The 24,953-nt window shown below is 48.7% G+C and overlaps 2 protein-coding genes across 11 annotated transcripts in view; one reads left to right on the top strand and one right to left on the bottom strand.

Annotated features, from left to right (window-relative positions):
* The window catches only part of LRCH2 (leucine rich repeats and calponin homology domain containing 2), a 110,479-nt gene extending 102,687 nt beyond the window's left edge, over positions 1–7,792 (bottom strand). For 8 of the 10 annotated variants that reach the window (XM_024099797.3, XM_024099799.3, XM_024099798.3 and 5 more), the window contains exon 1: positions 4,215–7,792. In XM_024099797.3, coding sequence (XP_023955565.3) covers positions 4,215–4,539 — 325 coding nt within the window. In that variant the 5' untranslated portion in view covers positions 4,540–7,792. The remainder of the gene's footprint in view (positions 1–4,214) is intronic. The other 2 variants (XM_065556830.1, XM_065556831.1) reach the window with 1 other exon arrangement.
* Positions 3,523–24,243, top strand: LOC101950036 (UAP56-interacting factor-like). The gene is made up of 9 exons (XM_008178958.4): positions 3,523–3,682; positions 9,928–10,071; positions 18,045–18,187; positions 20,368–20,495; positions 20,993–21,080; positions 22,373–22,416; positions 22,504–22,578; positions 23,317–23,428; positions 24,066–24,243. Exons 1-9 carry the CDS (start codon positions 3,607–3,609, stop codon positions 24,159–24,161), a joined length of 906 nt encoding a protein of 301 aa, XP_008177180.2. The 5' UTR covers positions 3,523–3,606; the 3' UTR covers positions 24,162–24,243.
* The last annotated feature ends 710 nt before the right edge of the window (positions 24,244–24,953 follow it).

Below are 24,953 nucleotides of genomic sequence, written 5' to 3'. Positions count from 1 at the left end.
CACCCTTCACTTTGCCCTGTCGTGACACGACGGGGGGGGGGAGGGAAATAAGAAAAAGTCTAATGGGTCTTTACAAATCGGATTAATCTAATGTGAGAACAGAAACAGTAAAACGCCTTAATCATAATCACGTAGTTATTGGATGGTGTCACTACAAGACAGTGCAATGGTTGTTCAGATGTTCCTATCTTAACACCATTCTATTCTTTCAGTATTATAAATGTAAAATTCCCTAAATTATTGCCCTCACTTTTCCAATTTGAATGTGAGCCCAGCAATTCAATCTGCTTTCCCATGTCTTGTAAAGGTTATTTCTATTATGGTTGTGCTAGGGGCTGTACACATAGTAAGAGACAATCTTTGCCCTGAATAGTTTTCAATCTAAGCTCCTGATTCCATCAACACTTGCCTGCATGCTTAACTTCAGTGCCATTGACTTAAATGGCACTATAAAGGTAGGCATGCTCCTCAGTGTTTGCAGGATCAGGTCCTAAATATTTAAGGCATCATGTGGGAAGAGAAAGAACCACAGAGAGATGAAGGGACTTGCCCAAGGTCTCAGGACAGGTTAGCAATGTTAGCAGGTTACCAGTTCAGTGCCCTATCCCCTGGACCACATTCTGACTCAGTCTGTTCCGCTTCCATCACTAAGCTTCAGCATTCTAGCATTTCAATGTACTCCTGTTTTGAAGGCCCCTCCACATATATATATATATATATATATATATATAACTATATTAGGAACTGTGACTCATAGCTATCTCTTGTTACTGATACTTTGGCTCCCTCACGTTCCTTCCATATCACCAAGAATTTCATATCTATTTCCAGGAATATCAGGTAGTGCATTGTATGTGGAGAATGCCCTCATGTGAACTGTACATTGGGGAAAATGAGACACCGTCTCAGAAACTCACAACACTTTGCTGTTGTGCAAACTTTGTTCAATGATTCATGTGACCTTTATTATGTACTCTATAGCAGAGATGATTTCAGAGCAATTGTTATCTAAAATTGCAGAAACAAACATGCTATTCATCTAGTATCACATTAGCCCAATTTAAAAGGGTAGATTGTTCCTTCAGCAGATTTTTCTCTTCCTTTCTGGTTTGTTTCTCCATAAGGCATTGAAAGCAGAGGAAGATAGTTTGGCAGGACATTCTGCATTCAGAGAGTGGGTGATGGACATTCCCAGCATTGACCTGTTCTCTTGTCTAGGGAGAGAAATGTGCACTGAAGAATCTAACTTGCACTTGCAATCCATTCAGGGTGCTAAGACTTGGGTCTGGATCTTATTCATGGGGGCCACAGATTGTGTTTTAAAGGGAGACGGAGCAAAGGGTAGAGAGGAAACTCAGCAATAAACAAGTCCATACTAATTATGCTCTACAGTTTACTGCTAATTTTTAGGGGGGAGGGGGAACACAATGGTATTTGGGATTTATAAGGAAGCATCTATCTGTTTTTAATTTCTCTTTCATCATACCATCAAGGTCCCTAACAGATGAAGTAGGGAAGAAGGAGTCTGTGACACAGGTTTTGTCTAGATGATGAAAAGAGGTGCTTGTGGAAACTGAGTCAGCAAACTCAAGTTAGCTAATGAGATTTGAAACACCCCTTGGCATCACATGCATCACAAAATAGCACCTTAAAATGGTATTAGCTGGTCCCATAGTACTAGCTGGCCACAAGGAAACAATTTTAATTTTGTTAAACTATTGTCTACACTGGGTGTTAAAGGATTTGAAACACAACTCAATTTTAAAGCATCTTTGTTCCCTGCCAGCAAGATCCAAAGGGGACTAAACACTTTGTACTTCCTTAATGGTTTGTCTACACTTGAATTAAGGTAGGGTGTGAATTTAGAGCACGACAACTATTTGGAATAACTGTGTGGACACTATTTTTCCATAGTATCAGAGCCCACACATGGAGTTATTCAGGAATAACAAGAAAATATTCCTGAGTAACTCCAATTTAAGCCCTAATCTTAAACCACTTCCCAAGTAGAACCAGCAACATCAGCTGCTTTTGAACAGGAACATTTGTGGGCTGAAGGGTCACTATTAGGAGAAGGCACTTAATAGGCCATATTATTATTCATTTGTATTACAATAGTCCCTAGAGACCAACCCAGCATGGAGGCCCATTGTGCTAGGAACTGTACCAACACAGAGCAGCAACAAATTCCTACCCCAGAGAGTTTACAATCTAAACACAAACTGAAAATACCATGTTTTTAAAGGGCAGGTTTTTTGGCCTTGTGGGAACACCACTTCCAGGGCACCCTCTCAAGGCACAGGGGGGACCATGCAGCCCCTTCCCTCAATAACTTTCCACACTCTAAAGTATTTAAAACAAAACTCTCCTCTGGGGTCTAGTGTATGACAACCTGTCCACACAGTTCTCAGTGGTCTTCCAGGCCCAAATCCTTCCTTCTTGGCTAAGGCATTACACTGCCCTTCTTCTGGGTTTGGGCTGGGCTTCTCCCTGCTCCCTTTAAATTGCCCTCTGGCCATTCCACCCAGGCTAGTAACGAAACATTTCAAAAAACAGAACTCAAAATAAAACCTTCATAACAATAATCCTTCCTCTGAGGCATCTCCACCCGGTACAGCTTTTCTCGATGGCTTGGAGACCCAGGCACAGCCCTCTAGAGCACTGGTTTTCAACCTGTGTGCAGCGTATAGTCCAATCAGCACACAGCTGTGGCCCATGTGACATCCTCATGGGATGGTGCTATCTGGAGCTGAGGCGGGGCGAGAAGATGCTGGCGGGTGCTGGCCGGGGGCTGGGGAGGGTGTCCGGGCTGGGTGCTGGGGAGGGTGCCAGAAGTGGGTGCTGGCTGGGGAGGGTGTTCGGGGCGGGTGCTGGCTGGGGAGGGTGCCAGGTCGGGTGCTGTCTGGGGACTGCAGCGGGTGCCCAGAGTGGGTGCTGACTGGGGTGGGTGCCCAGGGTGGGTACTGGCTGGGGACTAGGGAGGGTGCCCGGGGCGGGTGCTGGCTGGGGGCTGGGGAGGGAGCCAGGGGTGGGTACCAGTGGTGGGTGTTGGGGAGGGTGCTAGGGGCGGGTGCTGCCTGGGTGCTGGGGAGGGTGCTAGGGGCGGGTGCTAGGAGGGTGCGAGGGGTGGGTACCAGTGGTGGGTGTTGGGGAGGCTGCTAGGGGCGGGTGCTGCCTGGCTGCTGGGGACGGTGCCAGGGGCGGGTGCCAGGGGTAGGTACCAGTGGTGGGTGCTGGGGAGGGTGCCAGGGGCGGGTGCTGCCTGGGTGCTGGGGAGGATGCCAGGGGTGGGTGCCAGGGGCGGGTGCCAGTGGTGGGTGCTGGGGAGGGTGCTAGGGGCGGGTGCGAGGGGTGGGTACCTGGGGAGGGTGCTAGGGGCGGGTGCGAGGGGTGGGTACCTGGGGAGGGTGCCAGGGGCTGGTGCCAGGGGTGGGCGCTGGCTAGCCCGCTGGCACTCTCCGGCCCGGCACATTCCAGGCAGGCGCACAGAGGAGCTGGGCGCAGAGCCGGGCGGGCGGGGACGGGCAGCTGGGCAGCGCGCCCGGAGCACCGGCCAGGCTGGGCACTGCCTCTCCGCTCCCAGCGCTGGACCCGCAGCAGGAGCCCATGGAGGCGGCGGGGCCGGAGCCGGGAGCCGGCGCGGGGCCGGAGCGGGGCGCGGAGGAGATTGACATGTCCCTGGGTAGGTGCCGGTCCCTGCCCCGCCGAGCGCCCTGCCAGGGCTTCCCGCGGAACCGGGGCGCGCAGCCTGGGGCGCTTGGAGAGGCAGAGCGCACGGAGCGCCAGGGCCCCGCCAGCCCCGGTATCTGCGCTGGGCTTCGCGGCGCGCAGCCCCTTGGCTGTACAGGGCGAGCCGCAGCCCGGCGAGGGGCCCCTCCGGGCTTGGCATGGAGCTGCTGGCCGGGCCGGCGCCCGGCCCCGCTGGGTGAACTCCTGGGCCGGCGGGCGGAGCTGCCCCAGGGCGCGCCGCGGCTGGTGTCCCGGAGTCCGAGCGCGCCTGGCCGCCCGGGCTGGCGGTGAACGGGAGGCGCCCGGCTGCCGGCTGTGGGAGCTTTCCCTGACCCCAGCGGCCCGCCCTCAGCACAATGCCATCGCCGTGAAATCATCCGCGCCCCCCGGCTGGGCGCTTCCCCGGCCCCCTCTGCTGAGGGGAGGCCAGACCTGATTTGGAGCCTTTCCTTTTACTGCCTGTGTAGGACTCAAACGGGGCTTACCTGCCAGGGAGCGCAGCTGGCCCTCTGAAATCCGGGATCCCCGAGGCTGGGACCCGGCCCGGGCTCCGCAGGCAGTTGGAGTCTGGTGGTAGAAACAAACCAAAACAGAGAAAAGAAACTGCTGTGGGGTGTAGTGCCGCTTCCCCCACACCCTCTGCACAGGTGGAGCAGCAGGCGGGGTTTGGCTCCGGCCCAGGCAAGCAGCGTGTTTCTGGGTATTCACAGCGATCAGGTTCATAGGGAATGACATTTCAAAAATGACCATGTCTCTTTGCTGGGAGCTGTGGGATGTTTCTAGTCTAAGGAGGAGGAATATTGTGAACATGGTGAAAAGCCAAATACCACAGCAGGAAAAATGCTGACTTTTTTCAATTGTGCTCTAATAAAAGAAAACAAGAAAAAGGAATGGACCCAGTGCAATTTGACTGGATGAGGTGGATTAGATGCCCAGTTCTGTCATGTCCCTTTGAAAAATTCAGCCTTTATTTATCCAGTTGCAGCATACTCTAGGAATTTTAGGGGCCTAGTCAACTGCCATGGATATTAAAGGGCGCTGGAGTAGCCCCTTCCCAAGGAATAGTAACATCAGAATGGCTGTTTTGTCAGGTTCCCCCCCGTATTTTGCGGTTTCTGTTATGTGACATAGTGCCCCATAGAACTGGCTGCCAGGCATACCGAACATGCGGCATACAATATAAAGATCAAGGTTACATTCCAGGAGAACGTACGGATGTAATAGCTGTACAGTGTGGGTGTTAAATGGCAGAAAAAGAGCAAGTGGAAAAACATCAGTTTAAAAAACTGTCTCTGAACGCTGCTGAGAGACACAACCTAACTTCAGAGCTGAAAGCTTCTAACCCAGCAGGTTGGAGAGAGACTGATAAACGGACCCTCGGCCGAAATGAAAACATGAGCCCGGGCCTGTGGTCACTTGGTGCTGAGACTATTATTAGCAGCTCGCTCATTAGGCCAGTCAGTTTTCTGTCAGGGACTATGTTGATCTGGGCATAAACAACTGTCCTTTTATTAAGTAACGAGGTTTGGGATATAGATCCGGGAGGCTTATTCTACTGACATTCTCATTCTATAAACAAACTTTGCCAGGCTGTAATTGTTGGGTTAGCTTCATACTTTTAATAGAGGCACTGGACCGTTTCTAGCCCCATACAGTAGAAATTCTGGAGCAGAACAACAGCCAGTTATATTTTTTTCACAGAAAACCCAGAGCCAGATCCTTGGCGTGGTGTGAAGTGATGTAGCTGTACTGACTTCAATGAAGCTCTACTGATTTACAGCTACTGAGGATCAGGCCCCTAATTTCACTATTTGTTTGGGGTTACACTGAGTGACCCTAGCACTGGGTCCTCTGAGGTGTGGTTGCGCTGCTCAGGGCAGGTTTGAAGCCTCAGTTTTAGCAGAACAACCAGGAGTCTGGTGGCACCTTAAAGACTAACAGATTTATTTGGGCATAAGCTTTCGTGGGTAAAAAACCCACTTCTTCAGATGCATGGACCACTTGTAGATGCTGATATTATAGCCCCAAGACTCTGAGAGTTCCTATGCACATTCACACAGCAGAAAATTATTTTTCATAATTGCTGTCTCTTCTCTACAGCATTTACTTATGAAAATAAAGGAGGGTCCCAGACAGGCCCACGGTAACCGTTGCTATACCTATTTCTTTTTCAGCATGGAAAGGTGGTCAAGCAAACAACTGAATATTTTTCACTTACAGCAAAGGGAGAGTGATTTCCATCAGTCCTGTGAGCTCAGTATCAGCTCCCCGTTCCCACCTCCACCAGGAGCAAGCAGGGACCCAGCTAGGAACGCACATCAAAAATGTCTGTGCTCCAGGCAGCACCTGCCTCACGGGCACACATCAGTGAGACCATTAAAACACATGAACATTGAGATCACCCCATGGGCTCTGCTCCGGGCAGACAGGGTAGCAAAATCACAAAAGCAGGCAGGGAGTCTAGTCTCCCTCATACCTGACACTGTTCACTTACTCTGGGTCTTGTATTCCTTTGGTTCTTGGTATTTTTGGTAGAGATTGACAAATGACAAGCACTTGAGGGGTGATTTGTACCCACAATAATGGTTCTAGGAAATCTGGCATGCGGCCACGTCCATCAAAGAAAACACCTTCCAGCAGTCTCTGCATAAGCAGGGGTGAAGTGAGCGTTCCATTATAAGCCTGATTTTGACAGCCCTTCCCCCACTCTTCACACAGCACACAGTCAACCTGTGGAACTCCTTGCCTGAGGAGGTTGTGAAGGCTAGGATTATAACAGGGTTTAAAAGAGAACTAGATAAATTCATGGAGGTTAAGTCCATTAATGGCTATTAGCCAGGATGGGTAAGGAATGGTGTCCCTAGCCTCTGTTTGTCAGAGGGTGGAGATGGATGGCAGGAGAGAGATCACTTGATCATTGCCTGTTAGGTTCACTCCCTCTGGGGCACCTGGCATTGGCCACTGTCGGTAGAAAGGATACTGGGCTGGATGGACCTTTGGTCTGACCCAGTACGGCTGTTCTTATGTTCACTAATTTGGTGAAAACTGAAACAATCTGTCTGGAATTCCATATACATTATCTGATGACAGGTTGGAATTTTTTTTTTTATGGTGCACCAGACTTCAAAACACTTTGGGTTACCAAACCTAGATTTACTTTAACCCACCTTGTTGAGACCTGGCGCCTTTGGCTAACTGGGGAGGGTTTCTTAGCAGAATCGTTTAGCTAAAAGCAGTTGAAACATGCATAAAGTGATGCAGAGTCCACATGCTGCCTTGTGGAGAGTAAGAAGTTTGCAAAAGATGGACGCTTACTTCCAAAACTGTGCAACGCTCCCAGGCACATCCTAAGTAACCCACATGGGGGGCAGGAGTTCTTTCTGAAGCCTCTCAGAGTAGCAAGACCCTGCTCCATCCTAAGTTGCATAGCTGTTTTTGTCTAGTTTAAGTGTTTCTAAACCACGTCCTATCACAGTGGCCTATAGGCACAGGTATGTGTTTAAAGAAGTCTGCCACTAACAGAAATACAGGTGCCTGACTGGAGCTGAACCAGCAAAAAACTGGAGAAAGACAGTGGTGAAGAGAGAGAGAGAGAGAGATTCTCCTTCCTGCTGCCATAATGCCACTAATTTAGGTTTAAACGTATGAAGGTTTAATCAGAGGAAAAGTTAACTGCAGGCACATGGATGGGTGGCATTGTACAGGCTCAGGACCATTAATGTTACACTTGGAAAGGCAACAGAGTCCAGCGAAAGAAGACATAAACAACAGCATGGTCTCATGCCGTGAACACCGTGACCCAGGATCTCTTTCTCCACTGAACACACAGTTAAAACCCCTGATCTGTTTAGAGCTAATTATAGGCCCCGCAGCAGGTGTTCTGTGGAGGTCTGGGACCTTAGCAGTATCGCCTGGTTCCCTTTTGCTTGTATTTTAACCCCCTCTCTACCCATTTGTGGTGAGGCGGAGCTGAGGATGACTCAGAGCTGACAGGTGTCCCAGTCACTAACCCGTTATAGAGCAGCACGAGAGCCAGTGGATTGCTCTCTCCTTTCCCTGTAGTGTGGAGGCTGTGGGCAATTCCCAAAATACCTAGCTGCTGCTGCTGCTGGCCACGGCGCAAACATGGAAACTGAATCCCTCTGTTCAACATGAAACCTAATAGCTGGTTCCCTTGGTGTAGGACCGAAGAGGGATCTGTTAGAGAGAATCTACCTCCCTGCCATGAAATGCAGGTATTTCCCCACTCAGTGCTCGTCTGCTTTTTCCTCTCATGCTGTTACCGTGCCACGTGAGGATACATGCTGGATCAGACTGTTACTTTTCAGCTCGTGTGCCCCCATCCAACTGTGTGAGTGCACGTTCCAAACAACTGGAGAAGTATCACCAACCCCAGGCGGTCAAACGTCCTGAGTCAGGTCACTGAAAATCATGAGATTTTAAAATAATAATAATACAGTTTGGGTTGTTTTTATTTGCCTGCTGGTTTTTGAGCTTTCGGAGGGTTCACAATTTCAAAGTTTTTCCTTGCAACCAGCAGGGCTAGAAATTTACTTTTATTTTTTAAATGGAAACAGAGATTCTCACGTAATCTCATAAATCCTGGAGCTGGGGCTTTGTGAAAAGAAATCACAGACTCATGATAGATCCCTGAGAGCTGGGAACACTGTCGGGGGTAGACGCCTTTACTGATGTCAGATTAAACGAACTCAGACCCCTAATGAGCGTGACTCCTCATTTATCACCCCACTTTCAGGCCTTTATCATTGCTGTGCCTCGGTTTTTCCATCTGTAAAATGCAGAGTTGCAGGGACAATGAATTCATTAATGGTTGTACAACATCTTACAGTCCTCAGGGGGGGGTGGCTGCTGGCGAATTGCTGATGTCCCAAGGGCTTCATTGTGCCTTGGAGGCACTGGGCCCTATGGGGGGCAATGCAGAACTGCAGCACTGTCCCAGAGGTAGCAGTGAACTGGATTACACTCCAGGGAACCTGGCACAGTGGGGGTCAGATCCATGGCCCTGCCTCCTCCTTACCCCCTGTGGGGCAATGTATGTCTCAGGGGGCAGGGGACTGGGGAGGACTGTGTGAAAGCCCCTTGTGAGGGGCATGCCAAGGGTGGGATCTCTGGGCAGCACCCGGCTTTCTGTGCTATACTGGAGGCCAGACATCTCTCTGCCCTTAGAATCATAGAATATCAGGGTTGGAAGGGACCTCAGGAAGTGATCTAGTCCAACCCCCTGCTCAAAGCAGGACCCATCCCCACTAAATCATCCTTGAGATGCATATGACTAGTGCAGATACATGGTCCAATCCCTACAGCCATTTTCACGTACAGCCAAAGTCTGCTGTCAGGGACATCGCTGTTGATAAGGACTGCTTTCCATTCACTTAATCCAGATATGCACCCGTATAACTGCGAGCAGTAATTGGCCCTTAATTAAATTCAGGTCCCAAGCAGCATTAGGTGCAGTTATTAAATTAATCCTCTATAACCGTGGCTTCACAGGAGTAACAATCCTTCCGCTCTAACCTGCCTCCCCCTTTTAATTAACCTTATCAAATGCTGTCTCTAACCTGCATAGTCTATAAGGTATCACAAACAGCTGATTGATTCCTTCGGCAGATCTTTTCTCCATTAAAAACCAAACCTAATGGGAATATTTTCTAGCTGGTATAAGTATGAGGAGATTAGGTATGAATCGCTCCGTTTCTCTGTGTCGCTCTCAATATATTTAATGGTGACTTTACGTTAGGATTATTTTACTTTATTTTACTTGCAGGCGTTTATTTGCTCCCAAGTAGCCAGAATGTTTTATGTGGGAACGTTCCAGCTCACAGGTGCTCAAACTTTCCCGAACTGTGACCCTATGGTAGAACAGAAAAAAGTTTTTGGACCCCCCACATCTAGCTGTAAAGAGAGGGAAGGTGGTCACCACGCCTCTGGACCTGGTCACAGGCCCAGGTTGTGAACCCACACTTCAGTTCATTTCTACTTTTCATTCACAGTTATAGTTACACATGCCACCCCCACCATGTGACTGATCGGGGGCTTTTAGCACCTGGCAAGCCTAGTTTGTAGCAGCACAAGCCTTGTTTTCAATATGGAGGATAATTGGATGTACTCGCAATGGAACATGATGTTAGCTGAAATTGCAGTTTTCCCTGTTTTTTTCCTTTGTGTTTTCCAATCCAGATGACATCATAAAGCGCCACAGGAAAGGACAAACCAGCGCAAAGTTAGTAGGGGACAAACGAAGGCAGCAAGTGAAGAACAGGAATTCAGCATATGGAAATGGGAGACCTGGGTTCCGTACCTGGATGCAACGAAACCGGCAAGGTATGTAACTGCTAACGTGCAGCCGTAGGAAATAAGGAGATGTTTAGGATGGAAGGATGCCTGTGAAGCCAACCACACTGACTATCCTCTTTTGAATATACATTTGCACACCAAGAGATATCGTCCCAAACCTTTGCTTCTCTAATCCTGGACGGTTGTAATATCTACTTTTGCTCTCGGTAGCTTAGCAAAAAGGAATTTGTCTGTAACAATTGAAGATCCAGGCTCTTTCAAAGCATAAATTCATGCCTTTCTCCCCCTCCTTCCTTCCTCATGAATAACTAATTCAAAATGACTTAATATCAACTCTTCCCTTTTGAGTTTTGCATATTTTAATTATACTCTTCCTAATCCCCCGTTTTCCCAGAACACACTTAAATTACCCCTTAGGTTACCCTCTGATCGTTCAGTTATTGGAGTTAATTTATCATTTTGGTTGAACCCATTATTTTTAGGATGTGCCTTGAATAATAATGTGTGACCACACAATAATCTAAATTGGCTCTACTAGTTTTTATGCACAAAGCTCAAATGACTTCTTTTGTGCATCTTAGAATTTTTCCATCTGTTTTTACTGCTGTTAAACAAGTTTGCTGAAGGTTTTAGAGGATTATTCTGCTCTATCTTAAATATTTCTCTTCTCAATGCAAACAGTATGTAGTGTAGTATGAATACTGAGCATAGGTCGTGTTTGTGTTTGCCTTGTTCTTGGTACATTCTCAGTCAGCACAACGAGCAGCACTGAACTTGCTAAGGTTCAGAAGAAGTTACTCTTCATTTACCCTAGCAAATCGGACAACAAATTATTTAAGATTTTGATGGTCTTGTACCCTGAACCACCATTGTTCAGCCATTGACAACAGTGAACTCAGAGGTAAATAAGTCAAACTAAAGATTTTTGTGACATTCCCCAGGGTACAATCTGGCTTGCTGAACAGCGGTGTCCCCTCAGTTCTCCAACCTGGGGTGCCTTTTACTCCACTTTGCTGTGAGAACTACCACTCCTTGTCTGTTCACACACAGCCTCCAGCATGTAGATCACTCCCAGATGAATTCTAGGAGTGCTTCTAGCCAGCCACGCCTGAATTATATTGCAGAGCGACACCAGCAAACTCCCAGTCTCAGACTTGTTCCCGGAAATGTGCATCTTGTATTGCCCAGCTCCTTCCTTCTGTGCAGTACCAGCTCCTAGAAAGTCCATCATTTCATTAACAGAAAATGATATGCACAAACCCTGTTGTCTCAAATGGAGGTTTCCAAATACCGCAATCCAAACATCCACTGGTTTAGATAAAACAATAAAACAAGTTTATTAACTACAGAAAGATAGATTTTAAGTGATTACAAGGAACGAGGCAGAAAAGTCAGAATTGGTTACAAAGAAATAAAAGGTAAAACGCAAACTAATATCTAACTTGATAAGCTAAGTGAACTTGAAGCAAAAAAGGTTTTTCTCACCACATGCTCACAGCAGTCTGGCTGAGTTCCTTCAGCCAGGACCCAGTTCAATGATGCTTCTTTTGTCTTTCAAACATTATTGATGCCATGAGTAGAGATAAGGGGAAAGAGGCGGTTTGTGTCCTCTGTTCCTAATCTTTATATCTTTTCCTCGTCTTTGAGAATCATCTCCAGCAGGGGTTTGGGTGACAGCCAGTCTGTTCACACGGGAACCCCCATCTGTTCCATTGCCAAAATGTAAATTTCTTGCTTACACCCTTCTTCCTGCCAAAGAACGGCTGCTTAACCAGGTGATAGTCCATTTGATTATGCCGACACCATGCTGTGGTGCTGGCTAAACTTTTGTCTCTGAGGAACTGATTTGGGCTGCTTCCCCAGATTTGGAATATGCCTTAGTAACATCATACAGGAGAATCTTATAACTTTACATACAACATTGCCACACATATTTTACCAGGACAATAACGATCAGCAAATTATGAGTTTTCAAATGATACTTCACAAGGCATACTTTGTACAAAATGTATCATAGTTTTGTAAAAGTGGTGAAAATAGGGATGCAATCTGTCACGATTTTAGTGTAGGTATTCCTTTAAAAAAATTCCCTTATTCTTAATTTACATTGTGGTTTTTGCAAGCCTCAGCATTTTGCAGATTAAACTGCATTTAAGACTTGCTCCTGTAAGCTACAGAGCACCCACTGCCCCTGCCGGAGTTGAAGTCAGTGGAAGTTTAGGGTGCTCAGCACTGCCAAGAATTTGGCCTTATACATTGAAAGGGCTTACTTCAATTCAATCACCCCTGAAATGCAGCCATTTCTGGGCTGAAGTGTGATAGTTCTTATCACAAGGACCCCAGCACTTTAGGGAGAGGGAATTAAGTCTCTGAATAAAGCAGCAAGGGATTTACACAGCTGACATGCAATTGCCTGTATTGGAATTTGGCCTAAAACTTGGTGACGATTGCTCCGGAGAGTCTGCAATGCCAAGCTGTTATTGGAGTTTCTGTGTTAAATCTTCTCCAAGAGGGACTGCCAAGCTCTGCTCTCCTGAGAGCTCCTCTCAGAACTCAGCCGGCCGCATAGCTGTGCTCTGCACAAGCACAGTTTGGCGCGCCCCATGTCAGCACAGAGCAAGTCTCCGTATCAGCTGCATGCCCTACTGAGTCGATGAAGATCAGCTGTAACGAACGTTGCCCCACTACGTCAGAGGTGGGGTCTACAGCTTTTAAAATAGCAACATTCACACCGTGTTTTCCAGGTCAGACTCTCAGCTGCCGTAAATCCAGGCAGCGCCGTGGAAGCCAATGGAGCAGTGATGATTGACACTAGCTCTGGCTCAGGTCACTCGTGAGTGGAGGTTTTGCCATGTGAACTCACTGGCAGGAGCAGGATTTTTTGACCCTGGCTCCTGGTTGTCTTAATCCCTCCTGCTGCCCCAGTGAAATACAGTAAAACCTGCCAAGAGCAAAAGTGGTGGCTTGTAAGAGGTGGTCTCTCTTCAAAGATATGGTATTGCCACCCTTACTTCTGCACTGCTGCGGGCCAGGGGGCTACCGCCAGAGCTGGGCGCCCGGCCAGCAGCCACCGCTCTCCAGCTGCCCAGCTCTGAAGGCAGAGCGGAGATCGGCGGCTGCTGGCCGGGTGCCCAGCTCTCAAGGGAGTAAGAAAATGTGGTCACTGGTCACAGATGACAGTTGGTTGCTTTTCATAGCTTCTTCACCGTTAAATTATAGGGGGGAAAGTTCTGTGGCCTCTGCAGGTGGCTCCTGACAGGTGGGCTCTCTTCAGAGGTGGTTGCGAAGGCAGGATTTCTCCTGGCGGCAAGGAAATGCACCGTTGAGCCGGCTTTCTTCTCCCCCTGTGCAGAGCCGTGCTCGCCGGCTCGCCAGTCTGTGGGGAAAGTGGAGGGTGGGGAGCGTGACGGTGGTGTCTGGCAGCTGGGTGAGAGGGACAAAGAGAGAACAACCCAGACTTGGTGAGGAAGAAAAACAAGAAGGGGGCAGACAGAAACACCCCCATGGGGGCAGAACAAGGAGAGCAGGATGGGAGAATGGTTAACAACAGCTTGGGACTCCAGGAGAGAGAGCCTAGGACTGCCCATGAGTCGTCCTCTGTCAGCCACAGCGATAGGGGAATGTTCCAGGGAGCAGTGGAAGAAGAGGGTGAAAGGCATCTTCCTCCTTTAGATGCTGAACACGATTCCAGAGCGAATCCGTTTGTAAAGCTAATTTCCTGGAGGAAGGCCCCCCCACCCAGATTACCTAGATTCATCAAACCACTGCTTTCTATCCCCTTCTCTTCCCCCCTGCCCAGATGCACCAACTTCATTCATTCTGCAGTCACTGCTGCAGTGGAGTCTCCAGGATTCAGAGTGGCACAAAGAAAGCCATTCGCAGGGCACTACAACCAGAAGACATTATTGATCCTATAAAACGTATGAACAATGCTGCATATTCTTGGGCGCCATCTAGTGGCACCATGTCCATTGACTATCGACGCATAGCCAGTCCCCTCTTCTGTAGAGCACTTTCATAATAGCCAATACCCTCCTGGAGCTGTGCTTTAGTGCTTCACCGCTGTTAGGACCAAAGCATCCTAAATCTGCCCTTCCCTTCTTTCCCCTTCAAACTACTATATTCCCTCAACTAACTTGCCAACACTTGTCACCAGTTGGGGCTACAGCCTTCATCAGTACTCACTGTGGGCTGGTCTGTCTTCACTGCAATATAAGCCCAGGGTTAGTAGACCTCGAGTTAGCAGAGCCTGGGTTTGTTAGCCTAGGGCTTAGAATCATAGAGCCACAGGGTCATCTAGTCTAACCCGCTGTCAAGATGCAGGATTTATTGTGTCTAAATCATCCAAGACAGACGGCTCTGTCCAGCCTCCTTTTGAAAACTTCCAGTAAAGAAGGTCCCACAACCTACCGAGGCGTCTGTTCCATTGTCCTACTGTTCTTACAGTTAGGAAGGTTTTCCTGAGATTTAATCTAAATCTGCTCTGCTGGAGTTTGAACCCCTTGCCTCTTGTCCTGCCCTCTGTGGCAAGAGAGAACAACTTTTCTCCATCTTTCTCATGGCAGCCTTTCAAGTATCTGAAGATGGCTATCATATCTCCCCTGAATCTCCTCTTTTCCAAACTAAACATAGCCAGTTCCTTCGGCCTTTGCTCACATGGGTTGCATTCCATCCCTTTGAACATCTTTGTCACCCGCCTCTGGATCCTTTCCAGTTTCTCTACATCCTTTTTAGACACTGGTGACCAAAACTGGACACAGTTCTCCAGCTGAGGCCTAACCAGCACCAAGTAGAGCGGTACTCTCCTGTGACTTGCATGTTAGACCTCTGTTCATGCAACGTACAATTGCATTTGCTCTTTTTTGCAGCAGCATCACATTGCTGAGGTTGTGATCCACCACAACTCCCAGATCCTACTCAGCCGTGCTGCTGCCCAGCCAGTTTTCCCCCATTCGGTATTTGTGCATTTGGTTTTTCTTCCCTAAGTGTAGCACTTTACATCTTGGCTATAGCCTAGTTTTCCAATTTATCAAGATCCCTCTGAATTTTATCTCTATCCTCCAAAGTGTTGGCAACACCCCCCTAGCTTTGTGTCATCTGCAAACTTCATCAGTATGCTCTCTCTAGCTACATCTAGGTCATTAATATTGATGTTAAACTAGGGTTACCATATTTAGTGCCTCCGAAAGGAGGACACTCCACGGGGCCCCGGCCCCACCCCCAGCCCCGCCCCCTCCCCAACTCCGCCCCCTCCCCAAAGTCGCCCCCTCCCCTGCTTCCCGCGAACATTTGAGTCGCGGGAAGCCTGAAGCAGGTAAGGGGGAGTGTGGGGGGAGGAGGCGCGGCCCACTCCCGGCCCCCGGCACCGCACCGCCGGTCCCCAGCCCGGCCCCCGAGCCCCCGACCCGGCCTGACACCGCCGGCCCGTCCCCCGAGCCCCTGGTCCGGCACCGCCGGCCGGCCGAGCCCCCCGAGCCCCCGGCCCGGCACCGCCGGCCTGTCCCCTGAGCCCCCGTCCCGTCCCGGCACCGCCGGCCCGTCCCCCCGAGCCCCCAGCCCCTGGCCCGGCACCGCCGGCCGGCCGAGCCCCCGAGCCCCCGGCCCGGCCTGGCACCGCCAGCCCGGCCCCTGAGCCCCCGGCCCGGCACCGCCGGCCCGGCCCGGCACCGCATGTCCCGATTTTCCCGGACATGTCCGGCTTTTGGGGATTTCCCCCTGGACGGGGATTTGGAGCCCAAAAAGCCGGACATGTCCAGGAAAATCCGGACGTATGGTAACCCTAGTTAAACAACACCGGACCCAGAACAGATCCCTACGGAACCCCACTTGAGACCTCCCTCCAATCCAACATCATTCCATTATTAAAAAGAACAGGAGTACTTGTGGCACCTTAGAGACTAACACATTTATTAGAGCATAAGCTTTCGTGGGCTACAGCCCACTTCTTCGGATGCATATACTAGGATATACTATATGCATCCGAAGAAGTGGGCTGTAGCCCACGAAAGCTTATGCTCTAATAAATTTGTTAGTCTCTAAGGTGCCACAAGTACTCCTGTTCTTTTTGCAGATACAGATTAACACGGCTGCCACTCTGAAACATTCCAGTATTAGTTACTCTGTTTGCAGTTGTTTAACCAATTATGTATCAATGGTAGTTGGTCCAGCCTGCATTTCCCCAGATTATTTATCAGAAATTCATGGGGGACTGTGTCAAAAGCCTTGCTGAAGTTCCGGTATATTATGTCCATCACGTAGTCCCTGGCCACCAAATCAGTTACCCTATCAAAGAAGGAAATCAAGCTGGTTTGGCATGATTTGTTCTTGGTAAATCCAGGTAGTCACAAATTGAATGAGCGTCTACACTCATGTGTAACCCCAGGTTAGGAATTGTTGAACCCTGGGTCCCAACCTGGGCCTCCAGCATCTACACTGCATTGTGTGAGCTTGTGTCCAGCCACCCCATCCCAGAACTCCTAGTGTCCTCCCAAAATGTGGCCACTGCAGCTGTTTGTTGGTGGTATAGTGTGGGAAAACTTCACTGTCCAGGGGACAGGAAGTCAGCCTGTGGGATTGCGGGATACTTTTGGCAGAGTCCCAGGACAAGACTCCAGCGGAGCTGCATGTACACTGCAAAGCCACAGGGCTTGAACCCTGGGTCAAACCCCTCCATCTCTGTGGGGTCCTGGGTCTCAGCCCTGGGCTAGTGCGATTTGCGTGTAGATGGAAGCGGGGTTACGCTTGAACCTGAGTTTGAGCCCTGGGCTTACACGGCAGTGCAGACGTCACCTGTGAGGCCCATGTGTCAAAGGAACATCAGTGCTTCATAAGAACACTTCATCTCTAGCTGCTCGAGTCATCATGAATTATTGACTCAGTGTTGTAGATAGACTGTACCTGCTTTGCATTTTGCGCTACTGAAGTATGTAGAGTGCAGTATTTTGTTAACGGCATTGAGATATTAAGCATTGTAAAGCATCATGAGCTATGCTTGTTCTTGAAACTATGTCCCGACCAATAATTTATACACGAGTGTGAATATACATTTTGTTGAGATGGCCTCTCTGAAAATGACAAACAATTCTGACTACATGAGTTTATCACATATAGTAATTAGACCAGAATGCACCGTAACTTCACCTGAAGATTAAGAGCTGTTTTACTCTCTCTTTACAGTTCAGAAAGCACAAAAGCATGAACAGGCTTTGAGAAAAGAAAATATCACTAAAGCTAAATGGGTTTTAAGCTGTGTGTGTGTGGACTGCTCATTTGTTACCAACAACAGCAGCAGGTAGATGCAGAATTTATGCAAAGATTTATAAAGCTACAAAAGGGAATAGACTCCTGTTCATTTATGAAGCATCATCATCTGGGCATTCACAACCATTCCCAGCCTTTTGCAGGTTAATCCTCCAGATGCATGCGCTCATTTCCATGTCAGTGCCCAGAGGGCATTGGAATCTCACAGCTATTTCATAGCAATGTGGGGATGGGAGCTCACGGGAAGGCTCCTTGGGGTACTATCTTTATTACAAGTCAGAATTGTCTTCTGTCTACAAGTCAGTTAAGTCTTAACATTCAGACCTTTCCTAAATCAAATCAGATACAGCTTTAAAACTTTGAAATCAAGTCACTGGAAAGACAACCCCCCTTACATTTTTTTAACGTAATTCACTTGGTTTTGAGCAAAACAGAGCCCACCATTCCAAGACACATTTCAAGCTCCTGTACTAAGAAAATCCAGTACATTTTAATTTTGTTATTATTTAAATTGTTGCTTCCAGGCTGACACTAAGTTTCAACCAGACACATTTTGAAATAAGAAGTGCTTTAAAAATAAGAATTTATAACAATGCTAACCCAGGGTAGCTGTGCCCCCAGAGCTCCCTGATCACTGTCAACGTAGTTACCCTTCGGTCCATGTGAATGAACCCTGTGAATCCTTCAAATTCCTAAGTCAAGGTTGTGAAGGATACTAAAACAGGTGTTTCTCTTCCTAGGACCCAATCGATTTAGAAGAGGGTTTGGACAGCAGCAGTATAATAGAAGACCATTTAGAAGTGCCATGGCTGGTCCGAGAAGACGAGTAGCTGCCACATTAAATGGAGCGAGCCCTTTAAACCGGCAGGCTTTAGCTCAAGAGGTAGGCAGAGGGAGTGGGGGGGAATCCACAGCTGTTCCTCAGTGTCACAGCATTCTGGAAGGGCCTGGGGTTTTTATCTTGACTTGCCTAAGAGAAGAGAGTCTAAGCAGAGAATATTTTATTTGTTGTCCAGTTAGGTTTATAGGATGTGAAACTTGCAATGGTGTCAATGTATTTTATGGAATCTGTGCAAAACCAGCCCTGTCTTACAGCGATTCCAGGTCACCTCCCTTACTATGGCCTCTCCCAAGAACATAGCTGAAGAGTCACCATCATTTTTGCCCACACAAGGCAAGAGCCAACGCCCTTTGAGGTCAACGGGAGGACTTCCATTGATTTCAATGGGTTTGGAAAGATTAGGTCTATATGGCTCATTGGCATATGGATAATAGTCTTTGATTCTACAGAGGTGCTAGTGACAGCTTTAGTTAAGGTTGCTTAACAGCTTCCACGATAAACTCCCCTTTTTGGGTAACTTGTAACTTTCTCAAACTTTCACTGTGTCAGCCTGAAATCCTTCAGGAGTGGGGGTTTCGTTTGATTGGTTTTTAAGGTTTGAGTGAACGTGATTCAGCTATTTTTAGCATCAAGAGAACAGGGGAACAATACACCTTTACCATTAAAATAATTCTTGTAACTTTGTTTTGAACATCTCTAGCACCAAAATGGCTTGGGACAGAAAGCTGAAATTTAGCATGTAGATAGTCCTGCGGGAGGAGAGTTGCCTTTTGATGTCATGGCAGAAATCCATTTTGATTTGGGTGAGTTAGGAAGGTTTGAAAATAGTACTTCACATGTGCTCAACACGTTTTTTAAAACTAATGAGAACTCATATAATGACAATCTCCTGATAGTGGAAGAGGGCAGCACTGCATCTGCATGTATATAGAATTTGGTACTTATTTAAAGGGCATGTAATGAATTAGGTACGGACTGACTATGGCAGGATATTAAGAGAAAGTAGGAAGTAGTTGCTAGGAAGCATAATTCTAAGGTAGCTTTCATTCCACAGAAATTAACTGAGTAGGAGTCTGTGGAAACATGGATCGGGTAGTGGGTGGTGACAGTGAGATGGATATGGTCCTACAGACATGGAGGGGGATAGTAAGTAGCAGTATTTAGAAGTAATGCAGAAGCTCTGCTTTACTGAATGGGGATCTTTTGAGGTGTCTGTTCTTCCACGTTCTAAGGCTCTGATCCAGCAAGGTATTTCAGCACATGGGCGAACAGTAAGCAGGAGTTTATTGAATGAGGCAGGATTTCAGGGGGATTGTGACCTGGGGTCATACTGTCTTTGCATAATCCCGTGTCTCCACAAACAAGTTTTGGCATTTCTGTCTTCCCTATGAAATATAATACACCCACACACTCCCTTTGAAACATTCTACCCTGTCATTCATAATTTCAAAAAATTGTTAATTACAGTAAAAAAAAAAGACATGATTGAGGAAAAGAAGTTGCTACAATACCATAGATCAGTGGAAATCTCCATGTCATAGGGGGAAAGACCACAACACATCTCAGGATTTAATAAGCTTAAGGGATCGATTACATACCAAGTCAATTATCAAAGAAGAAAAAACACTTACACATCAGGATCTTTCATAATAATACAAAAGTCACATAGGAAATAAGAGACAAGGTGACCCTTGGAGCACCTTTCCCAGACCTGCAGAAGAGCTCGATGTGGCTCGAAAGCTTGTCCCTTTCATCAAGAAAAGCTGGTCCCATGACAGATATTTCCTCCCCCACCTTGTCTCTAATATCCTGGGACTGACACAGCTACAACTGCCCTGCATAGGAGAGAAGTCAGCCCCAGTGAAATTAACACGTGGACAGTGGGCGTGAGTCAATTCCAAGGATGAATCTCCCTCAAAACTGCTAAACAAAGCCCACCGTGAATGATGCGATGAGAAATGCAGACTGCTTGGACACCCTCAGTCTTTCCAGCAGACCGAGTATCACCACGTACAAGCCAGTCCAGCAAACAAACAGATTTAAGCACTGCCTGACCCCCATGGCAGTGTGGCTGGGGATAGATCGGGAACAACGTCCATACGAGTATTCTGATAGAAACTAATCCCCTGCTTTGTCATGTTTTGTGACCCTTTTCTCTGGCCGCTGAGAAAGCAAACACAGCCATTATAGCTGATCGCAAGCGAGCTGTTGCTATGTTTTAGGGCATCCACCATGATGAAGTGCTTACAAAAAGCAGTGACAGTGGACAGCCTGAAGCACAGAGACGGCTACCCCAGCGCCCCAAGAGATTCCGAACAGCGGGAGTCCCTGGCCAAGCCCCAGCTAGAAGGTAAACAATCTGGCACATTGATCTGATCAAGAAATTATTTCCTTGTCAGTTTGGAAGACTCTCTCGTGCTATTAAATCTCCTCTCGTGTTCTGCATTGACTGGCGAGGTGCAGCAGCCATGGAGTGCACTGCACTTTATGAAATATTCCTTCTCCTATCGCTAAATCACTTGGAAATAAGTTTACTGCGTGCTTGTGTTTAATAACCAGACATTTCCTCTGCCACTTTTAATAAATACATTACAATTTCAACTCCTGTTATGCCAAGTGCAGAGCTGCCCAAGAGACTTTGGCTCCTCCCAGATTTGTACAAGAAGCGTTTGGAATGTCTTACCCGTAGCAGCAACGTTGGCAGCCGGCAGTTCCTGGTTTGCTTTCATATGTTTTAAAATCAAACCCGGTTAGATTATTTCCTATTAAGCTGAGGACTAGACCTTTCCCAATGCTCCTCCTCAAGGCAATCGTTTCCTCACTTTGCCTCTTTTCTTTTAATTGCAGGCCTTTCATGCTAAACAGGAGACCAGCCTTCCAGCAGAGGCAACCCCAAGTCAGCTTTACCAGAGGGGTCAGTGTGCGACAGGCTCTTGCAAGATCTGACAAGCTTGATAATTATTTTAATGTGAATCAGCCTTTCTCCCTCCCTCCCCCATTTGCATCCTTGCTTCTGCAGTTAGCTGGGAGAAATAGCCATGGTTATACAGAGCGCGTGGCCCAGAGCCTCCAAGGCCCCTTGCCCACTGAAATCCAGCTGGGCCTATATTCCAAAAGCGAATGAGCATATGCAGGATCGGGGCCGTAGTGGCTCTTAGGCTGGTCACTCAGTTGTAAGTGTCCTGCACGTGTCTACGTGTCCTGGTGCTGGCCTCTAAGGGTGTGTGCACAGCCCACGGCACTGCACCTCCAGCCTGGGTTGACAGCCTTGGGTTAGCAGGGCGCATGCTAAACACAGCTGTGTGGACCGCGCTTTGAAGTTGCAGCTCAGGCTGGGGCTGGAGCTGTGAAGCCTGACATCTTCTACACCGCTATCCTAGAGCGCTCTGCGAGCCCTGCTCACCGGAGTCTGTCGATACAGGCTGGGGGGGACTTGCGCCCGTGGGCTGTGTAGACATGGGGCACGTCCATTTCTGGCCTCTGTAACTCTTCTCCTTCTACGGGTAGAGATCAGACCGATGCCTATGGACAATCATGCCCCTTATAATAGTGAATATTCAACAATTTGTTCAAGCCCCATTTTACTGAGATGCTTGTTGGCATTGCTCTGTGGGCCCTGATCCTGCAACCACGTGCCAACAAGAGCACATGGGCATTCATGGGCATCAGTATGGTCAGGACCCAGGCCCAGAGCAGTGTGCACTAAATGATAATGCTGCATTACAAACAGAGTCTCAGCCTCCCACGTTGGCCTCTGGCTAATAACAGTAGAATAGGTGATAAAGTCGGGTTGGCTTGGACTGCAAGACAGAAGGGACAGCGCAAAATTAGCCCTGACCAATCCATACGTTACAGTGAAAACCAAATTTCACTGACTTATTGGGGATATGGAGTGTAGCTGGAGCCATGTCGGTCCCAGGATATTAGAGAGAGATGGTGGGTGAGGTGATATCTGTTCTTGGACCAGCTTCTGGTGGTGAGAGAGACAAGCTGTCGAGCCACACCGAGCTCTTCTTCAGGTCTGGGGAAGGTGCTCCCGGCGTCACAGCAAATACAAGGTGGAACAGAGTGTTTAGCATAAGCGGTTAGTGAATATTCTAAAGGACCATTCACCGTAGAGTGGTGATAGTCTGTGTAAAAATCGTTATTTTAAGCTACTTTAGAGGGAATTATTTGTCTGAGAGACAGTTTCTAAAATCAATTTCTCTCCTGCATTTTATTTCACAGCAAACGGAACCACCCACAGAAGGGAAACGACCGTGGATGAGAAGGTAATTGGGAGAATTAAAAGAGACACACAAATGTGACCAGTTCATCACTACGGAAACCAAACGAGCTACGTTTCTCTTTCTCGGCAGGTGGCAGCTGCAGCCCAGCGCTGGAGCAGTTCTAACCATTTCTGTCTGTAACCCTCAGGCGAGCCACACCAATATGTGAGTAAATGGCCAGGGTGTATGGTTTTAGACAAGCTGCTAAGATCTGTGACACTGAAAAGGTCCACCCGAAATCCCCTTTGCACCTTAGAGCTGAGTGAATAATTCAGATTAAAATGTTCAGAAAATATGACCTCTTTCTGCTCCTGGAATAACTGAACGCAGGTTGCAGTTTCCTCCCATTTGTTCCTTACTTGGCTTAATCCGCAGCGCCGGTGCTTGTGGGACTAGCGGTGGGGAGCAAACCTGGGACCTCTGGATCTAAGCGTCTGTTTGAACTACAGAGCCAGCTCCATTTACTGGTAGGAGCTGATATTGTGCAACCGCTGGAGAGACACCGTTGGCCCAGGGGGGTGCCGTGGATTGACAGAGGGGCACTGGAGAGAGATGCTGTTCCAGGCTCCGGCTGGAAGAGGGGCTTTAGTGCCGTGCAGTGGCAATGCACAGTCAGCAAACCCACCCCCCTGGGGGTGGAGTAGCAGTGGAGGAGGGCCGGGCTCCACTGCCTTGGGGTAGCCCCAGACTGCATCTCCCTTTAGCCCCAGCGCTGCACACCTGCTGGGGGTTAAGCTGCACTGGCCACTCTCCACTGTCAATCACACTCATCAAGGCTGTAGTGAACAATACCCCCGGAAAGGCTAAGGAGCTGCAGGTGGCCCTTTCATCTGCCTGCTGCTAGAGAGTGATAGAAAACGAGCGACCTTCGCTTGCTAAGTAAACGCTCCGTGCATTCGACAGGCCGGGAGGCAAGCGGCCGTTCCTCAGAGGCCGAAGACCCCCACCAAGGACAGCCAAGCCCCAGCCCCGAGGAGTGCCGCTAAGATTCAACTTCCGTGCAATGGCGAATCAGGTAGAGCGGATGGCACGAGTGTGTGAATGCTCAGATCAGCTGGACGGGCCACGCTCCGCGCTGCACGGGCGCAGGCCACGGTTGCCGTGTGACCGCTCGGATTTTCCAAACAAAACGTTTCCATTTGGAGTCAAAACCCCTTTTTGTTTGAATTTTACTATTTCAATTTTATATTTTTAAAAAGTTAAAAAAAAAAAAATCTTGGTAACGAAACATTTTGTTCAACCTGAAATTGTTGTTGGGGATTTTCCAGTTTGGCCCCTGAATCAAAACGTTAGTTATTCGCACAGCTCTAGCTTTCACATTGGCATACACAGTCATGGCCACAGTGCCCCAGAATAGCTCCAAGCTCCTGCTTTATCTTCCCTCGTGGTTACTCGAGTTCCTTGCCAGCACAGCATTACTAGGTACTGTGCACTCAGGTGCCCCCTGCTTGTTCCGGTCCTGACTGAGGACACTTTAGTGGTCGGGTCTGGTGCTGATGGAGGTTTTCCAGCCAAATGCTCCTTGCACAACTCCATGTGATGGCTAGTTTAATGGACTAGCTGGCTGCAGAAGCACATTCCAGGCGTGTTTTAATCAATACCCCCTGCCGATCTGGGTGTGAATCACGCTGTGCCCTCCCTTTCCCCTGCAGACCAGCCTGACCTTGGACGAGAGATTCTCCGGCCTGAGGAACAAGAGGCGTTTTACGGCAGCGAGGAACAGCGGCCGGACAGTCATGCTGCCCTAGTGCCACGTGTGTGGCCTGGGGATGGTGGATCCAGCCCAACCTGAATGACGGGCCACCAATAAAACGCAATTGATTCCCTTTCCGCCGGCTACCTTGGTATTACACCATTCCCTTGCGCACACACAGGTAGTCAAGGTACTGTCTGGGGCAGGGACAACCAGAACTTCAGGGCTAAAGTCTTGGCCAGGCAGTGACCCCTAGATCTGCGTAACTGCCCCCCGCAGCCAGGGAGTCCTGGGGCTGCGGTGGCCAGACAGAGGCCCTGGTCGCATGTCTTTAAGGGAGCTGCAAATAATGCCATGGAGCTGTGGTTCTCCATCATTGCAGGGGCACCCACCAGCTTTGGGAGCAAGCCTGGTCCCCACTGCCAGGACTACCTGGGGTGCTCCTGTGACAGTGACTCCCTCACCCCACACTGCTTCCTGTGCAGGAGAGGATGTCTGGCCCTCTGCCCTCAGATGGGCTCCTGGGGCCTCCTCTAGGCATCCTGCCAGCCCCTGAGCTCCCAGGTCAGCACCCAGCCTGTCACCCTCATTGGCTTCACCCAGCATTTGTTCTCTTACTTTGCTTGGATGGGGGCCTGGGAAGGCAGGGAGTCTGAGAGCTAGGAGAGGAACCAGCATGCAGGTGATGAAAGGAAAGCGTGCCAGTCTCGGGGGAGCTTTTCAGGTGCCAGCGTTTATTAGGGTGGTTTGCTTTATAGATTCAAGGACTGGAAGGGACCTCGAGAGGTCATCGAGACCAGTCCCCTGCCCTCATGGCAGGACCAAATACTGTCTAGCCCATCCCTGA

The sequence above is a fragment of the Chrysemys picta genome, chromosome 9 (genome assembly GCF_011386835.1).
Source record: "Chrysemys picta bellii isolate R12L10 chromosome 9, ASM1138683v2, whole genome shotgun sequence".
Lineage (NCBI taxonomy): Eukaryota > Metazoa > Chordata > Testudines > Emydidae > Chrysemys > Chrysemys picta.
This window is presented reverse-complemented; position numbering and strand designations above follow the sequence as displayed.